The 19233-nt window shown below is 36.0% G+C and overlaps 1 protein-coding gene across 3 annotated transcripts in view; it reads left to right on the top strand.

Moving 5' to 3' along the window:
• LOC115298812 (serine/threonine-protein kinase TNNI3K-like) overlaps nucleotides 1–19233 on the top strand; it is a 275419-nt gene that overhangs the window by 177416 nt on the left and 78770 nt on the right. For all 3 annotated transcript variants that reach the window (XM_029947943.1, XM_029947944.1, XM_029947942.1), the window contains 2 exons: nucleotides 1496–1628; nucleotides 14248–14357. In XM_029947943.1, coding sequence (XP_029803803.1) covers nucleotides 1496–1628; nucleotides 14248–14357 — 243 coding nt within the window. The remainder of the gene's footprint in view (nucleotides 1–1495; nucleotides 1629–14247; nucleotides 14358–19233) is intronic.

Below are 19233 nucleotides of genomic sequence, written 5' to 3'. Positions count from 1 at the left end.
AATACATCCAGACTCTGGCTAAGTAAACTTTTGTTGAATGAAATTGAATTGAATTTCACCAACAGCAAGTTTTTTTTTTTTTAAATAATAGCAGCACAGTCTTTAAGCATAGCACTACTCTAGATTTATTTTGAAGGCTATTTTGTTTCTTACTAGGTATGTGGCCTTATGTAAGTTGGATAATTACTCTATTGCTCCCCTGTGGAAAAATGGGCATACTGTATGCCTACTCCCACTTATGCAGTGTTGTGACACAATGCATAATCTTCTTCATAAGTAGAGGCTATTTGGGATGTGAAAGCCCAGGTGGAAGAATTGCATATAAGCACCATAATCAGAATATAGATATCCTTAGAATGCTATAATTATGCATGATTTCAAAATAAGGTAGACACTTCAAAAGAATGACCAGGAGCCAGCTCTACATAGAATTTCAGTAAGAGCAATAAGAGAATGCTGGTTTCCTCCAGTGAAAATACAAAGAAAGAAAGTGGCCACGCTCACCGATGCGGTTACAGAGCCGTGAGACTTTACAACTGGATGGGCTTGTCTCCTCTTCTGCCCTTAAGGAACCCGAAGTCCAGGCGCAAACAAGACTTGCCCAAAGCTACCCAAGTAGTGAATGGTAGAGCCGGCACTGGAATTTTTATCTCCTACCTCAAAACCTAGTGCCCTTCCCTAAACCACAAATCAACCAAATGTATGCCATTTGCATCCCAGAATGGAAAGTTGTATTTCAAACCAAAAAAAATGCATAACTGCAAGTGAAAAAAATGTAAATAATGCCACCAAAACATGAATATAAAACTTTGTACAGAGAAAATTATAACGTTTTATAGGCTTTCTTCCTGGAATAATGCACAAACCACATTCAGAAATAACACAACTGGGTAAACACAGGAGATATGACAGACTTGATCCAGCCAGTGAGATATCTGCTTCATAGGAATATTCTGGGCACTCTCCTAAGGCCCTGTCCTCAGTTATGAGGGCATTATTTATGGGTCTAATTTAGTGGCTTCCTAAATTACAACCTGAAGATCTAAAGGAGGGAAGGTGCCTCCCACAGTGTGTGATTCACCCCCAGGGAGGCATAGAGCTCTTGGATGAAATGTGGTTGGCTGTTCAGAAGCTTGTAAGGCTTCTAGGGGGAAAATGCTCAGAAGTAAACAAAAAATGCTGCTGCTGTGATCATTTTATAAGACCAGGGTTACTTGATGATTAATTTTTTGCAATAGGAATCATTATGAATTTCATGATCTTCCAATGGTTAAAAAAATGCCTTTGTAAAACTGAACAACAATAGTAAGCCCACTATTCATGTATAAACACATCAGTTTGTTGCAGAGGACGGGGGAATCAGTGTTGTTTTATGTTTATATCTTTTGAGAACAATGAGAGAACACTTACCAAATCCTCACTGAGAAGAACACTGTTCTTCCACGGAATAACTACACACTTGGTAATTGACTTGTCGATGTTTCTGGACACGCAGAACCTCCGCTGGATGGCCCCTGAGGTGTTCACACAGTGTACACGCTATACCATCAAAGCTGATGTCTTCAGCTACGCTCTGTGTCTATGGGAACTTCTCACTGGTGAGATCCCATTTGCTCATCTCAAGCCAGGTAAGATATCCTGAAAGGTTTCTCTGTTTTCCAGAGTTCTATGCCTTGTCACAACTTCAAGAAACATTTTCCCCCCAAAATGATTACTCTTGGTAGGTTCTCCACAGTGAGAATTAAGTAAACAACTTCAAATTGTTTTAAGGCATGTGCCCAAACCAGAAAATTTGCTGACCTAACTGTGTGATTTTAGACACAAGCACACACATAGTGTAGGTGTATTTTATTAGAGTTTAGGGCTTTGATTTATCTGTTGCTAATAAAACAAGCAAATGACTATCATCACATAGCAGGTGAGTGCAAATAATGTGGATAATTTATACTTATTTTTTGAGATTAGATTCTGGAAACTACTTTTTAGTGTGTATATAGGGGTGAGCTGAAAGTCACAACACATAAAAATAACCTATCAGACTGCCTTCTGCTTGTCTCACATTATATAAAAGAGAATTGCTTTTCCTAATAATTTTGTATTACATAAATGGATGGGTTCCAAAAATGGGGCTTTGTGAGAGAGCCTAATTTGTGGTGATAATATACATTATACCCTGTATACACATAGATAGTAGAGGCAGGAAATCTAATCACATAAAAAATACACACATATTTGAGGCTTAAAGTAAATTTTATTTGCATCTGTCTCTTCATTGTATATAAGTTTCAGCTTTTATGTTTTGTCAATCTGTTTACTTACTTGTATTCACCATTAGACTGGAACCTTCTTAAGAGCTTCCCCAGAACCTAGTATGCTTGAAAAATAGTTTTTAGATTAAATCACAAATTAATTTTAAGTGAATTACATTGCAAACTCCTCATGGCCTCCCTATCATAATATATCAGATGGATAAAGTCAAAGGGGTGTTAGGGAAAGACAAATCCTGTAAATGTGGATACTCACAAATTAAAAGTGTTAACTAAGATCCCAATAATTATTAGCATTCATTTGCAGAGCAAAGGCGCATCTCCCACTCTCTTTTCAAGATATTTCCCTGTAATATCATATAGTCTTCAATTACCCTCTGCATAGTTTCTAATTGTCCTAATATTTCTCTATATGCTTTTCATAGAAAATGATGAGATTTAGCCCTTATAGTGAGAATGTAAAGATTCTATTTTGAACTGAAACAATATTACCACTTTAGGTTAACAATTCCATTAGTTTCAACAAGTATATAATCATGACAATCACGATATAGAGTATTTCCTTCACTGTAAAACGTTCCTTAGTGCCTGTTTTGAGTTAATTCATTGTTTCCAACATCCAGCCCCTAACAGTCACTTATCTGATTTATGTCTTTATAGTTTTGTTTTTCCAGAATGTCCTATAAATAGAATGTTGTTGACGTTCAGTCATTCCTTTTTGTTCCTAACTAATATTCCATTGTGTGGATGTATCTCAATTTAATAATGCATTTACAAGTTGATGATTATTTGAATTATTTTCACTTTGGGGCTGCTATGAATAAGATACTAAAATCATCCAGGTATTTGCGTGGATGGTTTTATTACTCTTGAATAAACATATAAGAAATGATTACAGTACTAAATCTTATGATAAGAGGTTTCCTAAGCTGTCTGTACCATGGTGGATTGCCACCAGCGATGTATTACTATCTCAGTTGCTACACATCCTTGCCAGGACATTTTTGTTGTCTTTTTAAAATAAGGCATTAGACATTTAAGTAGGTATGTAATTGCACATCATTGTAGTGTTACTTTCTATTTCTCTAATAGCTAATGATATAGATAGTCTTTTCACATGTTTGTGTTCATACCTCTTTCTTTGGTGATGTGTTTCTTCTAGTTACCTTATTATATACTTGTAAGCGTTCTTAGAATCTAGGTAGAAGTCTTTCATCTGCTATGCATTTTGAAAGTATTTTTCTTTAGTCTGTAGCTTGCCTTTTCATAGTCTTACCAATGTCTTGAATGAAGTTTTAATTTTAATGAAGTCTACCTTATTAAACTTTTAAAATACATTTTAAAATATTCTTTCTAATATATGCTTACATCACTAAGGCCACAAAAATTTTCTCCCATGTTTTCTTATAGAATTCTTATAGGTTTAGGTTTTTTATTTATACAGACCATTTGTGTTCTTTTGTTGTTGTTGTTATATAGGTATGAGCTTTTATTATTTTTTGTTGGTTATTTGTTTTTTTAATATGGATGTTTAAGTTTTTCAGCATTATATTTTGAAAAACACTTTCCTTTCTCCATTAAACTAGTTTGGTACTATTGTCAAAAATAATTGACTTATATATGTGTACTTATTTTTGGACTCTGTTTCATTGGTATATGTCTACCCTTATACCAATACCATATTATATTCATAGGATATAGTTAAGTCTTGAAATCAGGTTATATGAATCCTCCAACTATGGCCTTCTTTAATAAAATTGCTTTGACTCTTCTAGGCTTTTGGTTTTTCGTATAAATTTTAGAATCAACTGGTTTATTTTTACCCAAAAAAGCCCACTGAAAATCTGGGTAGATTACATTGAGTTTATAGATCAATTTGGAAAGAATTGACAATGTAAGACTATTGAATCTTCCAGTCAATCCACATGGTATAGCTCTCCCTTCAGTTAGGTCTTCTTTTATTTCTGTTATCAGCATGTTTGTAGATTTTAGCATACAAACCTGGCACATTTTTTAGGCTTATCTCTATTAGACTTATCTCTGATACTATCATAAATGTTATTTTTAAAATTTCAATGTCCAACGGTTCTTTGCTAGAAGAGAGATTTAATTAATTGTTAAATAACAACCCCATACTCTACATATTTGCGAAATTACTTATCCATTCAAGTAGCCTTTTTCTACATTTTTTCAGATTTTCCACATAGATTTTTTTTGTCATCTGTAAAAAAAGTAAATTTTCTTTTCATTCTATATGTCTTTTTACATCTTTTTCTTGCCTTCTTGCACAAGCTTAGACAGTGATGAACAACAGTGAACAAAAAGTGGAAGGGATGAGATAAATACCAAATCTATCTACTTCTTAAAATTCCACCCACCACCAGGCTAGTCAGAGCTACCATTTTTCTCACTATAACTACAGCAATAGCCATTTAACTCCTTTCCTTTATTCTACCCCCTTCCTCTCTAGTCCTTAGATATCCACTGAAATGGTATTTTAAAAACATAAAATTGATTATGTCACTATTGCTTAAAATCATCCTATGCCTTCCTGTGTTCTTAGAATTAAATCTCAAAACTATTAACACGCCCTGCACAACTCTGCATGATTCTATAGCTTTGACCTTGCTCATATTGTTTCACGTCCTAGGCTCCAGCCACTGTGTTACTTCCTTCAGTGTGCCATTTCTTCTGGCCTGTAAGTCTTTTCACAAACTCCATTTCCTCTGTAAATGCAGTTAATGATGACTCCACAAAGATTACTGTAAGGATCACATGAAATGATGTTTGTGGCTAAACTTGTAAACTCGAAACTCTCTGCAACTGTAAGATTAAAGGTGAGGGCAGTGTAACACAAGGTTGAGACTTCCTATTACTCTCTACTTGCATGGCCCTCAGTCTCCGGAAAGCTCATGGAAAACTTCCAGTCACCTTTCACTCTTCTCTTTCCTTCTTTTCCTTATTCCTTCTTTCCTTCCTTTCTTGCTCTCTCACTCATTTCCTTATTTTTGACCCCACTTTCTACACATCTCCTGAATCTTTCCGTTTATCTCCATCTCCCTTGCTACTTCCTTATTTTGCATGTAGAATTCTGCACAGTATCTTAAATGGTGTCCTTGTGTCCATTTTGCTGACCATCTTCTTTTCACCAGTTGCCATATTCTGGGTTTAACTTTATTCAAAAAAACTCAAGTTAGAACATCTGGCCTCCCTTAGTTAAAATCTCCAATGTTTTTCCTTTGCTCTTAAGAATACAATTTCTTTAAACAATCTACAAAGCTTCACACTGCATTCCTACTTTCCTCCCCACATCTACCTTTTGCCACCTGCAATCTCTCATCTATATTCCAGCCACAGGGCACTATTTCTCTTCCCAAATGTGACTTGTTTCCTCTCACTCCCTGTCTTTGCACACATCATTGTCTTTGTCAAGACTCTTACCCACTTATCTTGATACCAACCCTAATTAACTTTTATAACTTAGCTTAAATATTACTTCATCCCAAAACATCTTCCTTAATCCTCTAATGTTGATTTTAAGCAGTCTCCTCCATGCCCCAAGTCATCATTTCTTACAGTCTTTATCATATTTTACTCATACAGTTTTGGAATTTTCTCTATTCCACTATCATTTGCTAATTATAAAATGAATATTTCAAATAGATAAAGACCCCTTCTGGTCATAGACCCCCAAGAATATTTACCCTTTTTGGTGGGAAAATATTACATAGTAAAACACTTAAAAGTCTTCCCTAAGAATAACTTTATTCCAATATCCCAGATATTAGAATTTATAGTACTTTATTGGAAAGAGAGTTTATTTATGATAGATGTTGAATTTTTTAAAGTTGGACAGTGACCATGCATCAAGAAATGAGACTGTTTATATCATTGCAGTGCTTAGGCAATCTAGCATATGTTCAGCAATAAATTATGTGAAGCATCAGATTCAATATAAGCTACATATTAGCCATTTACAAAGAGGAACAAATCCATGACTACAATGTATGACAGCATTATCAATTATTGTAGTAGCAACATTACACATGGCTCATTCTCCTGGATTTAGCAGTATCCTATCCCCTGGAAGAAATACAAAAGTAGAACACAAATATTTGCATCAACTCTTGTGTAAGTGATGGGTTGCACTAAGAAGAACTTGAAGTTAGAGTCTCTTTTGCATAGTATGTGTTCAAATTAACCTTATAATCTTATGTTTAGAAAGAACCAAAAAGCCATAACGTCCAGCATCCTAAGGGTCACCCAAGATCAAATGCCTAAAGGGATGGGGGAAACAGGCAAACACTCAACAGAGGACAGTGTGATGGACAAGAAATCACATGCTCTGACTCAAGGGAACAGGGACTACCCAGCTCTTGCCAAACAATGCATGCAGGAATATAAGGATCACTGCTCACCATTACTGTATCAGCTAATTCCTGTGTGTTTGTTTAGAAAACTAAAGGATTTGGGGGCACCTGGGTAGCTCAGTCGGTGAAGCGTCTGACTCTGGCTCAGGTCACAATCTCACGGTTCATAAGTTCAAGCCCTGCACCAGGCTGACAGCTCTGAGCTTGGAGCTTACTTCAGATTCTGTGTCTCCTTCTCTTTCTCTGCCCCTCCCCAACTCATGCTCTGTCTCTCTCTCAAAAATAAATTTTAAAAATTAAAAAATAAATAAAGAAATCTAAAGGTTTTTAAATTTTGGCAATTAATTCAATTTTTAAGAAAGCATTTTCCAGGCAAACACTATAGAGACTAAAGAGAAGTGGCATAGTATGTAAGAGCATGAGCCTTGTAACTATGCAAGCTACTTAACCGAGCCATACTTCACCTTAGTTTTAAAATGGGGATAATAATAGAATCTACTTCAAAAAGTTGGAAGGATGACCGGGAATAGGAAGTACTCAATAAATATTAGCTATTATTATTATGTTTAGGCTATCATTGAGTGCTCCTCTGGCTGGGAACTATGCTAGAGTATAGAGGAAAACAGAGACTAGAGGTTTGCTCAGGCCTTCATAGTACAGAGCAGAGGTAAGTCCCAACTAGAGGGAAGCAGAGTGCTAAGGATGCTCCTGTAGGAGTTTGCTGCCCAGATTGTGAATAATGAGAAAATGGTATCAGAGAAGGATTCTGAGAACAGACAATACCTGACCTGAAAAAATATGAATGCTAATTAAATAAGTAAATTAGCGGGGAGGAGGAGAAGGAGTCCCAACAAAAAAACAAGGTACAGAGGCATGAGAGATGCACAAATAATTCAGTAAGGATGAATCAGAGAACACAAGGGAATTCATCACAAGACATGTGCTATAAATGTAAAACAAGAGCTAGGCAGTTAAGGGCCTTGTGTGTCAACAATGAAAGTCACTGCAGGAGTTTATGCAGGGCAGTAGTATAATGCTATTATTATTTTGGAATGTTCCCTCTTGCTACGAAGCAAAGGCTGGACTGGAGAGGTTTGAAACCAGAGGCAAGGAAACCAGGTAGTCTAGATATGAATGTATAAAACCTTAACTAGGGTAGTGACTTTAGAAGAAGAAGGAGAGGCTGGTTCTGGGAAATTTGAGTGGGACTTGTGGACGGGTTGAGATGGGAGAACAAGGGAGAGGGAGGAGTCAGGGATAACTTCTAGGTTTCTGGCTCAGCCAGCCGGAGGATGATGGATCCAGGGAGAAAGCAGATTTGTGAGAGAAGTGACAAGATTAAGAAGAGTAGGAGCCAAGGTGTGAAGCCAAGCAGAGAGAAAAGAACCAGGCAAGATGAAAAAGGAGCTGGTATAGCCTGGCAAACAAGAGTGGTCTTGGATACATTTCAGAGAAAGAAACCAACACCTGCTTCCCAGATTTCATATCTCTCCTGGGTCTGTCTCCTCTGATATATCATGAAAAACTAAAGAAGAAATCTAGGATAAATCAACCCATAAATATGTATTCTATCCAATCTCATTCCCTTATAACCACGCACCAAGTTGTATGGATCACATTCAGATTATAGTTTGAGGCCAAAGAAGAGTGCCTCTTCTTTTCCTTTTGTTTTCCTGTGTGATGCCAGCTGGTTCACAAGGAGACTCAACTCTGTCCTGGGATTCCTTAATGCCAAGCTGTAACTAAGTCTCGGACGTGGCAGCAAATTAAGAACACCTGCCAATTTATTCTAGCCAGATTTGGGTGAGACTTCATATTGAGGTTTTAATTCAGAGTTGCAAATGGTAGTACAGGGGCCAAATATGGCTTGTCGATTTTTTTTGTCTCACATATGGTTATAAAAATATGAATTTATGTATGTTTAGAGACATAGTTATATTACAGGATCTCACATTTGTAGTCATTTGCTACCGCTGCTTAAATATTCCATATGTGATTAGGATCCTAAAGCATCCTAAAATTATAACCTCAAAAGACATAAGTACATTGATGATGTGGACTGTGCCTTGACAAGTGATAGGAAAATAGGAGCGAGCTAAAGTTCTGAAATCCTGTGTTTGCTGTGCTCATCTTTATCAGTTTATCACTGAGAATAGAGCCAGCCAATCACTACACAGATCACTGGAAAGATCAAATCTGTCCAATGGATTGTGATATTTCTATGAACATAGCTGATATTAACATTCCAATACTTCATTACACTGACAAAGATTGCAATGAGAATAGACACTGGTGCAAATTAATCTATTCTTCTGACAGTCTGTAATGAGAATGGGATGTGGTTTTAAAAATTAAGCCATTCTTAGTGCAATCTCAAGATTGCAATCTCATGGTCTCTCTCAGATGCTATATGCTCTGGTGATACATCACTGAAAAGTGTCAGTTTAACAAAGAATGTGTCTTAGCTCTAGCTGGGATAGCTGTACGTATTTGCTTTGTTTCACTACAGCCATACCCATAAAAACAAGTAGAATCAATTGTGTTTTTAGAACACAAATACACACAATCAAAATTGAAAAAAAAAAAAACATTCTAGCAGTTTTATCTTAGTCAAAGCTTACAAGTAAAATATTGTACTTTATTGCTCTCTGTTTTTATATGTGCCTAGATTTATTTTTATAAAACATAAGAGTGATAGTTTAATTTAGGAATTCAGAATCTAGTATCAATTTATCCATAAGCAATATGCCTAATTAAATTCATCATGAAGAGCTGCATAGTCATCCTCTCCACAGTGGCCATATTACATTATGAGCTGGGGCCGATGACAGAGGAGATGGTTTGTACTCTTGTAATTTGCAAACTCAATGCAATATTTTACTTGGTATTCATACTCCCAGAAAACCTCAACAGGATCTATGAGTTCTGGTCTGAACAGAACAGAAAATATACAACAATATCTCTGATATCTAGTTCTCTAGATTCAGACTAAAAGGAAAAGGAAAAACCCTTAGATCTGTAGATGATTATAGCAACAATAACAGCTAACACTTATTGAGAACTAACAATGTGCCAGATGCTCTCTGTACATGTCTCCTTTAATTCTAACAGTAACCTATGGTTTAGGTTCTATTAGGATAAGATAGATGCTCAACATCACATGCTAGTAAGAGGGATAGGCAAGACTTAACTAGCATGGCTCCTTGTCCCCAAAGCCCATGCTTATTACCATTACACTGTGTCCTCACTGTTTCATCTTACATGTACAGAAATTAATACTCATAGAGGCAAATTCGCTTAATTAGGATTTCTCATGGAGTTAAAAGCAAAGCCAGACTGGAAATTAAGCCTCCAGATTTCCTTGTTAAGGACATTTCTTAATAGTCATACTGTTTCAGTTTATTAAGGTCCCCTCCCCAAATGTTCTGAACAAAATATAAGATTGTGAACTAAATATGCCACCAGATCTGAATAATTTACTCACTTATGTCACAATTTAATATTAAACATTGTATTCATTCTACAGTGTTTCTTGGGAACTAGGCATTGTGCTCTGGTCTAAAGACATAATAACAAGCAAGATACTAATGTGAATTAATCCATCACTTTCATTCATTTGTATAATAAATGTTTACTGAGTCCTCTATGCCATGATCTGTATTATTTCCAATGAAATCATAGTTTGAACTGCCTCACTTATTGATTCATTTAGTGCACATCAGTTGGATGCCTACTAATTTCCTGTCACTGTGCTAAGCACAGGAGATACGATGGTGAAAAGATACAAGTCCTGACCTTAAGGAGCTTGTGATCTATTTGCAGAGGCAAGCAAATAAATAGGCATTAGGTATAATATGATATATGTGCTACTGTAGTACCAGGTGCTATGGGAGTACTTAGGAAGGGCACCCAGAGACACTTCAGTAAGCCAAGACCTAAGTGGCATCAGATGTAGTACAGAAAAAAAGGGTACAAAAGAGCATTTCAGAAAAATAGGATCACAAATCTGACTTTGTGTTTGAACCATAAAAAGCAGGAAAAATCCAGCAATTTATTTCTTTAATAATTATCCATTCATTTGCCAAATTTTATTGAAAACCCTAAGACTTTATTTTTTCTTATATTATCACTCACATGGCATGGTCAATAGATTTTGTCACATGAATAAATGAAGGTTATCATATGTTGTATTGAATACCTATTGACAATATCTAGTCATATCCTTTTTTCTTGATAAATTATTAATAAACAATAAAGAACTTGAATCCACAAATGAACACCAGGGTTTTATAAACCCTTGAGACTGACTCACAAAATCATGTTTAATTTGAATTTTATTCAGGAAAATAGGAATGGGAAAAAGCTAAACTCTAAAATTGTGAAGTCCAATATGGAAGCTTCTAGACACACATGGCTATTTAAATTTAAATTTATTTGAATTTAAATGAAGGTGAAAATTTAGTTATTCAGTCACATATTCTAGTGCTTAATAGCTACATTTTAAATGCTTCATAACTGTATGCTACCATATCAAACACTGCATAACATTTCCATCATTGTAAAAAGTACTATTAGACAGTCCTACTCTAGAATCTAGATTATGAGCTTCACTAAATCACTGGTAATTTTCACAGTGCTGAAGAAATGGTACTTGCTCAATGGTTATTGATATTTTTATATTTAGCCTTATTCTCCTTTAATAGCAAAGTTTCAATTGTGAAAGTAGAAACCAACATGTACATAAAGCATTTAACATATTTTATGTAGCAATCAAGATAAAAAATTGATAAATGGGCTGACAGACTCTGTCCTGAATCTGGAATACTGGAAAATTTCCCAGCTGTTAGTGTAGCATGGCCACTCAGGCAAGACTGACAAAGCAATTTTAAAGGTGACAAATTTCAATTCCATGACCCCTCATGTTGCATTGTCCACTTTCTGGTGGAGGTGATAATGAGTAGTATCACTGCCAAGTGTGTGTAAAGTAAAAGAGAGAAGGAAATGCCAAGGCCTTGCAGAATCTATTTTGAATAATGGAGAATTAAATAATCATTCATCTTAAACTGATTTTCCAGACACAGTGCCAAGAAGCAAACAAGTAACTTTATAGACATGGTATCAGTGTCTAAAAGGGTTTCAGAGGACACATTCGGCACCTGCATCTGAATTTAACTCACTTTATGAATAGTCCCTCCACACCTTTTAGGATAGGTATAATTAGTTTAAATGAGTTCACTACACTGGTTTATATGCTTATACTGCACCAGCTCAACAATATCCAAATGGTCATGAGATGAAAAAGTAGAGTTAGAAGATCAATGATTATTAAACATTAGTTAATGCATTTTCTTATTTATTTACATCATTTCAAAAAAGAATTAAAAATAGTCAGGAGTAGCCAATAGTAGGAACCCAACACACCTAGTTTGTGACACAAAAGACACATTTTATAAATCATGTTAAGTTTGCTAAATATGTTTTGGCCAGTCTTTGGTTCCTGTGTTTTCTTAGTGTCAGCAACTATGACTCTAGCTGCCAGTGGCTAGAAAGGGTTGGTAAATGTGACAATGCAAATATTCTACAAAGGGCATTGAAAACAAAAGCAGAAATGGGATTCCTGACTCTGCCCTCAACCTGGAGCCATTGTACAATTAGAATGGCTGTTGCAAGGAAATACTAAAATACCAGGCAGGCAATGGAAATGAACTTAAAAATTTTAATACAAATAACTAATAAATATGTAGGAAAATAGTAGGCCTCACTAATCATCAAGGAATACAATTTAAACAAGAAATGAGGTGATATATTTACCTTTCATATTAGCAAAATCTTTCATGAAGTGGAAAAACTTAATTCTAGTGCTGATATAATGAAAACTGTCTCACACATTGGTGACTGAGAGAATAAATTAGTACAACTGTTTTGGGAAAATGTTTCTCAGTATATATCAAAAGTCTTCAGATATGCCATTTGATATTAATCTCATGCCTCAAAATATGAACGGTCTGTGAAATTGGGAAATTCGTATTGGAAATACATACTTTTTGAAATGTTTGTACCCAAATTTGAACAACCTAAACTTGAGGAATGATAAATACAGAATCATTAAAAATATTTTAACCTGGAGTTTCAATGACTTGGAGAATTGCTGAAATTTAGGGGGAAAAGGCATTACCTAACTGTATATTGGATTGGACATGAGCTCAATGATACAAAGAATATATGAGAAATACTCCAACTATTTTAACAACTGTCCTCTTCGAATAAGATTTTATTCTAATCATATTTCAAAAATTCTACAGAAAACAAGTATAAATGTCACATTTGTCAAAATTAGGTAGTAATTCTGACTGATCCATAAAGCAAAATGTTACGTTACATATAATGTTACTGGATTAATAGATCTTAAAACAGAATTGAATTGGAGCAAAGTTTAGTGGAAGAGAGTAGAGGTTGTAGGTCATATCTCAAAAAAAAGTTATTAAGATACAGACAAATATTTATGACATCACAATTTAAGAGATAGGAAGCAGCATTGTCCTGAACTCTAATGTCCTAATGTTACAGAGCAATTTTTGTGGAGACTAAAAAGAGCTTCATTGTGTGGTGCACAAAGTATTTTCAACGTGAAGTGGCTGAAGAGAGCATGGAATCTGGAATAAGAGGCTACACAAACTACTAATTATATTTAACTTTTTCACAAATTAAAAGCTAACTCTATACACACACACACAGAGTAATACTTACTTTGTATGATTGTTAGGAGGTTTGAAAGAGATTTGTGTGTATCTTCCATGATGCCTAATAAAAAACACGTTCAAAAAAAGTAGCTATGAACTTGCGTTCCAAGGGAGGATAGAAATTGCTGGCTGCAGAATTGAAAAATAGACAATAGCTAGGCATCAAGAGTTAAGTCCCAAGAATTACAACATCGTAATGGGGAGTCTGAGATGAGGAATATTTAGAAATCCAAGCAGGCAGGTAACCAGAGTTACTAGGGAGTTCAGTCAATGAGTAGTATTAGCTAAAATGATGGACTAGCTAAAAGCTTAGCAACTAATAAATACTTTATAAATATTAAATATTAAAATCCCAACATTCTTACAACCAGTAATGGTATTTAAGCTTAAAAACTCATCTGTCTTGCCCAAGTGATAAAAGTGCTTTCAGAGCTGCGAGGTTCAGTAGCACCCCTGCCTAGCTGTGTATGGTGTAAGCTCTTTATCCTGGAACTTACGACCTTGTGCAGTCCAATCTGCCTTTCAGTCTTTACTTCTTATAACACCACGTATATACCTGATACTTCAGACACACACACAAAACTACTTGATGTTTGTGTGTTCTTTTGTATATGTCTTTGATCTTGTGTAAATTCCCTCTGCTCACAATTTGTTGAATGAACAACTGAATGAATGGAAAATTATAAAGATAATCTTATAGTATCAAATTATCCAACATTTTGTTCAAGCATTTAAAAAAACAGCATAGAGCTCTCTTTGAATCTGCTAATGTTGCACAGATTGATTTTTGATGACTTTTTGTTGTCTGTTCATATGTTTCTTAAAATAAATATGTGAATTTCAAAATTGACATAATCATTTGGTTTGCAGCGGCTGCCGCAGCAGACATGGCTTACCACCATATCAGACCTCCCATTGGCTATTCCATTCCCAAGCCCATATCATCTCTGCTGATGCGAGGGTGGAATGCATGTCCTGAAGTGAGTAATTTTTATTTCCTCTTAGAAAATGTGTTATGGTCAAAATCTGTCACAAATAGTGTAACTCCAAAGTCTACTTTCAGTGTGTATTTTAAGGCTGTCAAGGCAGGAAGACTGATTTGCCTTCTGCTCTTTAGTCTCTAATTGCCTCAAGAAGTCTGAGTATCTCATATTTCTTTGCTGCTGCTCTCTGATTTTGAAATGTTTCTCACAACTGATTAGCAAAAGAGAGACCGGGGTATGACAGATGACTCACGGTCTCATCTCAGCTGCAATTTTATTAACTATGCTTGAGCCACAGTTAGTCATTTTCTGAAGAAAGAAGTTTGGCATAAGATGGATTTATGTTGGCTTTTCACCGTGAGGCAGGCCTTCAGGCAAAGGCCCCATGACAAGCGGTCTTTAGTAGCACTGGCTCAAGCAGGAGACAGGAGGCCTAGCCCGAGTCCTTCTCTAACTCTCTGAGAGGTTGTGATAAAGTGGGTAAGAGCACAGATGGAGCGATCGATGTTCCGGAAGGAATAAGTAGGATATGTAAACAGTGAAAAAAAATTTTATATATGATCATAGATCTACGAACATTGAGGGGAACAGTCATATAATCCCAGAGTGAAATCCCAGACCACTTGTCTACAGGAAATGATTCTTATCTATACCAGACATTTCGATGCCTACTTCATTCTCAGAGAATGACAAAGGAGATTCCACAACTTCTCTCCTGATAGCACAGTTTAGTATAGTGTTTAAAATTTCCCTGCTAGCATGTTTTATTGTCTATTCATATCCTTGTGTTTTGACATCTGTCCACACTGATTCTTCTGCTCTGCATAGAAAGAACCAGTTCACATTCATCACACTGGAAGTCCTTAGACATTAAAACCTAATGGCCCTTATTTGTCTAGTCCAAACCACCCTAGTTATTGTTGTGCTTTTCTTATATAACTTTATATCTCCATCCTTTTGTCTCTCTTCAACAAGGGAGCAAATAAGTAGCTGTTTTTTCAGGAAGTACCTCACCAAAGGAGAAATAGAATAAGCCCCAGGCCAGATTTTGGAAGGAGAAGGCATAGTTCCCCACCTCTATTTTCCATAGGTAAAACCTACATCACATGACATTACACAAGTGTACATGGAGACTCTTAAGAAGAGAAATAAAGATTATTATGGCATGTGGATTGAATAATTTAAAAAGAAAAAACAAAAAATCTCTTCTCCTGAGCATTCAATCTGGCAGATTATATATTTATTTGTGTAGAACCTTCTTTCACTACCAGAAATCAGGGACTAGTTTGTTTGTTTGTTCTGTTTGCTGCTGTAACCCCAGCATCCAGAACCATACCTAGTAGATGGTCAAAAATATTTGTTGAGTAAATGAATGACTATTACTATTGCTTATCAATGACTCTAGTCCACTCACCTGAATTTCAGTGTCCAAAACTTTTTTGTCTTGAAAATTACATGGCTTAAAATGTTTGGGAAAAGCCTTTCTTTCTTTCTTTCTTTTTTTTTTTTTTCCAATATGAACCTTAGGCATATTTTCTAAGGATAAGTATGTCAAAAAGATAATCCAGAATTTTTTTTTCCTCTCTTTGGTACATGAGTTGTTCCAAAGTATAACATTTAGAAAATCACAGCAAAATCCCTTTTACTTTTATTAACTGACTCTTCATGATTGTGTGATTATAATTAAGAGACCTATGGAAGTTTTTATTTGGAGATAAAAGCAAGTTATTAGCAACTTCTAAAGGTATTTGAGCGGGGGGGGGGGTAGATGGATCTCACAAGTGACAAGTTAGGAAATGAGAAAGAGAACCTGAATAAGACCGAAGGAGGGTATATTCAAGGTTTAAGAAAAAAAATACTAAGAGGCCAAAAATTAAGTGCTTATTGGAAAAGTTTTATTGCTAAGCAGAAAAGCCTACCAGTCCAGGGCCTGGGCTCTGGGAATGAAGTTCAGGGGAAGGATGGGGAGAAAGCATAGTAGGAAGCAAAGTCTCTGACTACCTGGCTATCTTTGGGCTGGGCAGTCAGGCCGGGCCCTGGCTTGGCCGTAGTATCCATCTCAACGTTAAGAAGCTAACTGCTTCTGGATGACACGCCTGAGTCATCATGGCATCATGGAGTGAGGTCTTCATGTGAGTACTGAGGAAAAGGGAAACAATGATCTGGTTTTCTTTCTTGCCCTCCATAATTATTTATTGAGTCTCTACTAAATGCAGCCCCAGGAACAAGTTCTGAGGATTCAGTGAAGATGCACTCTCCATGGAGCCTAAGCCCGGTAGTCAAATGGAGATTAACTGAATAAACACATTAATGATTTTATAGTTACAAGGTAGAGCAAGGAAAACAAGATTAGATGAGAATGCTTACTACAGGAATTGGCAAGTGAGAGACAAGAAGTTAGTGTAGGTCAGTAAAGGCTTCCTGGAAGAAGTGACACTAGCACTAAGATCACAAGCATAAGTAGGAGTTTGCTGAATGAAGGAGGTTGGTGAGAGTATAAGCAGAGACCATGTGCAAAGTCATTGAGAGAAAGGATACAAGGGAAAGACTTATTAGTTATGGAAACATGTAGCCACTGAGATTAAATATCTATACCATCATTTGAAACAAACTCGCCTTTAGGTCTGAGATATAATACCATGCTCTCCTGGCCATGGCTTTCTAGGTTATCAAGTTTACTGTTCATTCTTTCCTTCTTATCTGTCTTTGCCTCACTCCTTGAATTTGGAGCATATTATTATTTCTTATGTGTATCTTCTTGGTTAAGACCTACAAAGATGGGGGAAGGAGGAAGAGTGAGAACACCAGCCTACAGGAAATGGGAAATGCTGGTTGGAAAACAATGAGAGGTGGGGAAAAAAGTCCTGTTAGATCAGATTTTGGAAAGCTTTGGAAACCAGAATAGGGAATTTGGATATGAAATTCCAGGCAATTATGTTTTGGTCTCTAAAGCAGTGTAGAGATATGATAAAAGCATTTTTTTGGAAAATCCATATGAATTTGGTATGAGAGTTCAACTTAAAGGAATTCTATGTAGTTCCCATAGTGAGACAGGTACTGAATTATCTTCTAGTGTGCTTTGGGATAGCTGAGCATTGTTTCTCAACATGTAAGCTACTTATTACATGTTCCAGTTTACTGGGAATATTTGTTAAAACGAAGGTTCTGGGGCCCTATTCTAAATCTACTGAGTCAAAATGTCTGGGATGGAGCCTGGGACTTGGCATCTTAGCAGGCACCTCACGCTGTTTGTGCCCAGTAAAGGCAGAGAATTCGAGGGCTAAGACATAGCACAAGACAAGGATGTCGGTGCTTCTAGCTGGGCTGCTAGCGCATTAATCCAGTTGATTACAACACAAAGACTATAATGGTTACCATGGGGATTCAGAAGCAAGGCTAAACTTGAGAACTACTTCAAAGGAAACAAGACATCCTAAGGAGGTGAAAGACTGGATTTAGGAAATGGAGTAGAGGAAAGTCGCCGTCTTCTGAGAATCAGCTAGTGACCAGAGTACTGGTCCATTAGGCCCTGAGATATGAGAGATGTTGTTGACAGTGAGAGGAGAACAAAGCCAAGAGCTCTGCAGCAAGGTGAAGGTGCTTTAAAAAAAAAAAATAGAAAAAGGGGATAAAAAGAAAGATAACTACCAAGAGATTAAAAAATAAAAAACCAACCTGGTCTACAAATCTTAGGAAGCTGTCAATTAGAAGAAAGTTATTGCGCACGAAGTTGGCATAGACACTCTTCTCACCTTAAAGGCGCTTAACCAAATGAAGTAGGATCAGGGGAGGCAGACAGATGGCATAGGAGCTAAGCTCAAGCAGAGAGGCTGAACAAAAATAGAGGGGAGAGGAGTTGAAGTTAAAAGCAAGGAAATTTTAAACCCAGAGAGAAAACAGAAAGAAAGGAAGGAATAAGGTTAGGGACTTTCAAAATAAGAAAGTTACATCATTTGCTGGCAATTCTGAGTAGGAGAGAAAATAGAAGATAGCGGGTCATCTGAGCAGTATTTACATTGTTCTAGTAGTGCGTTAAGCTTTACCATTTGCCAAATGTTGATATAAAGATACTGATATATAAATATATATTATGAAATATGTAAATATATAAAATATACAAATACATAAAAATACATTAGATCTAGATAGGAGCAGAGAAAGTATGACCTTTTTTCCCCACTAAAAACTATAAAATATTGTAGTGTTCTATACCATGAAGGTATGCTTTGAATGTTTTACTGGGATATCAAAAATAAAACAGTTTGAGTATACCTCTGTCTTTCCAATAACTGTGGCTTTGAAGGAGAGAGGCTTACTCTACTGTTGCTTTTAAATCTAAAATTTATAAGGACATTTAATTTCTATGCAAAAGGAGTACTCACACCAAACAATAGTGACATGCTAACCTCAAGAGATCAGACCTTGAAAGCTTACATACTAATGGGTTATTTAGTTTTCACAATCTTAAGTTGATAATAATTGGCAATAAAGCTTGTTAAAATTCCTTTTGTTCAGGATCCATTGTGTTGATCTTGAAGTGCCATTTGTTCTTTTAAAATGATTGAAGCTGAGATCCCCACCTAGTGGATTTAGAGGATTTTACAGGTTTTACAGAACTAGCCTACTACTCCTGGAAATCCTTCATTTTTTTCTCTTATTGAAATAACAGGTTTTAAAAACTCTACTTAAGATCTAGGATAATTGTCAACAGAACAGTTGCAAATGGTTGAAATATACCAATATGCATATCAGCTAGACTATAGTTAACAAACAAAGCTCAATTTTTATTTTCATACCATAATTAGGAAAACAGATCAGGCACAAATATGAATATATAATCATCTGTGTAGAAAGCAATATTGTAATACCACTA

Source organism: Suricata suricatta, chromosome 8 (genome assembly GCF_006229205.1).
Source record: "Suricata suricatta isolate VVHF042 chromosome 8, meerkat_22Aug2017_6uvM2_HiC, whole genome shotgun sequence".
NCBI classification, from domain to species: domain Eukaryota; kingdom Metazoa; phylum Chordata; class Mammalia; order Carnivora; family Herpestidae; genus Suricata; species Suricata suricatta.
This window is presented reverse-complemented; position numbering and strand designations above follow the sequence as displayed.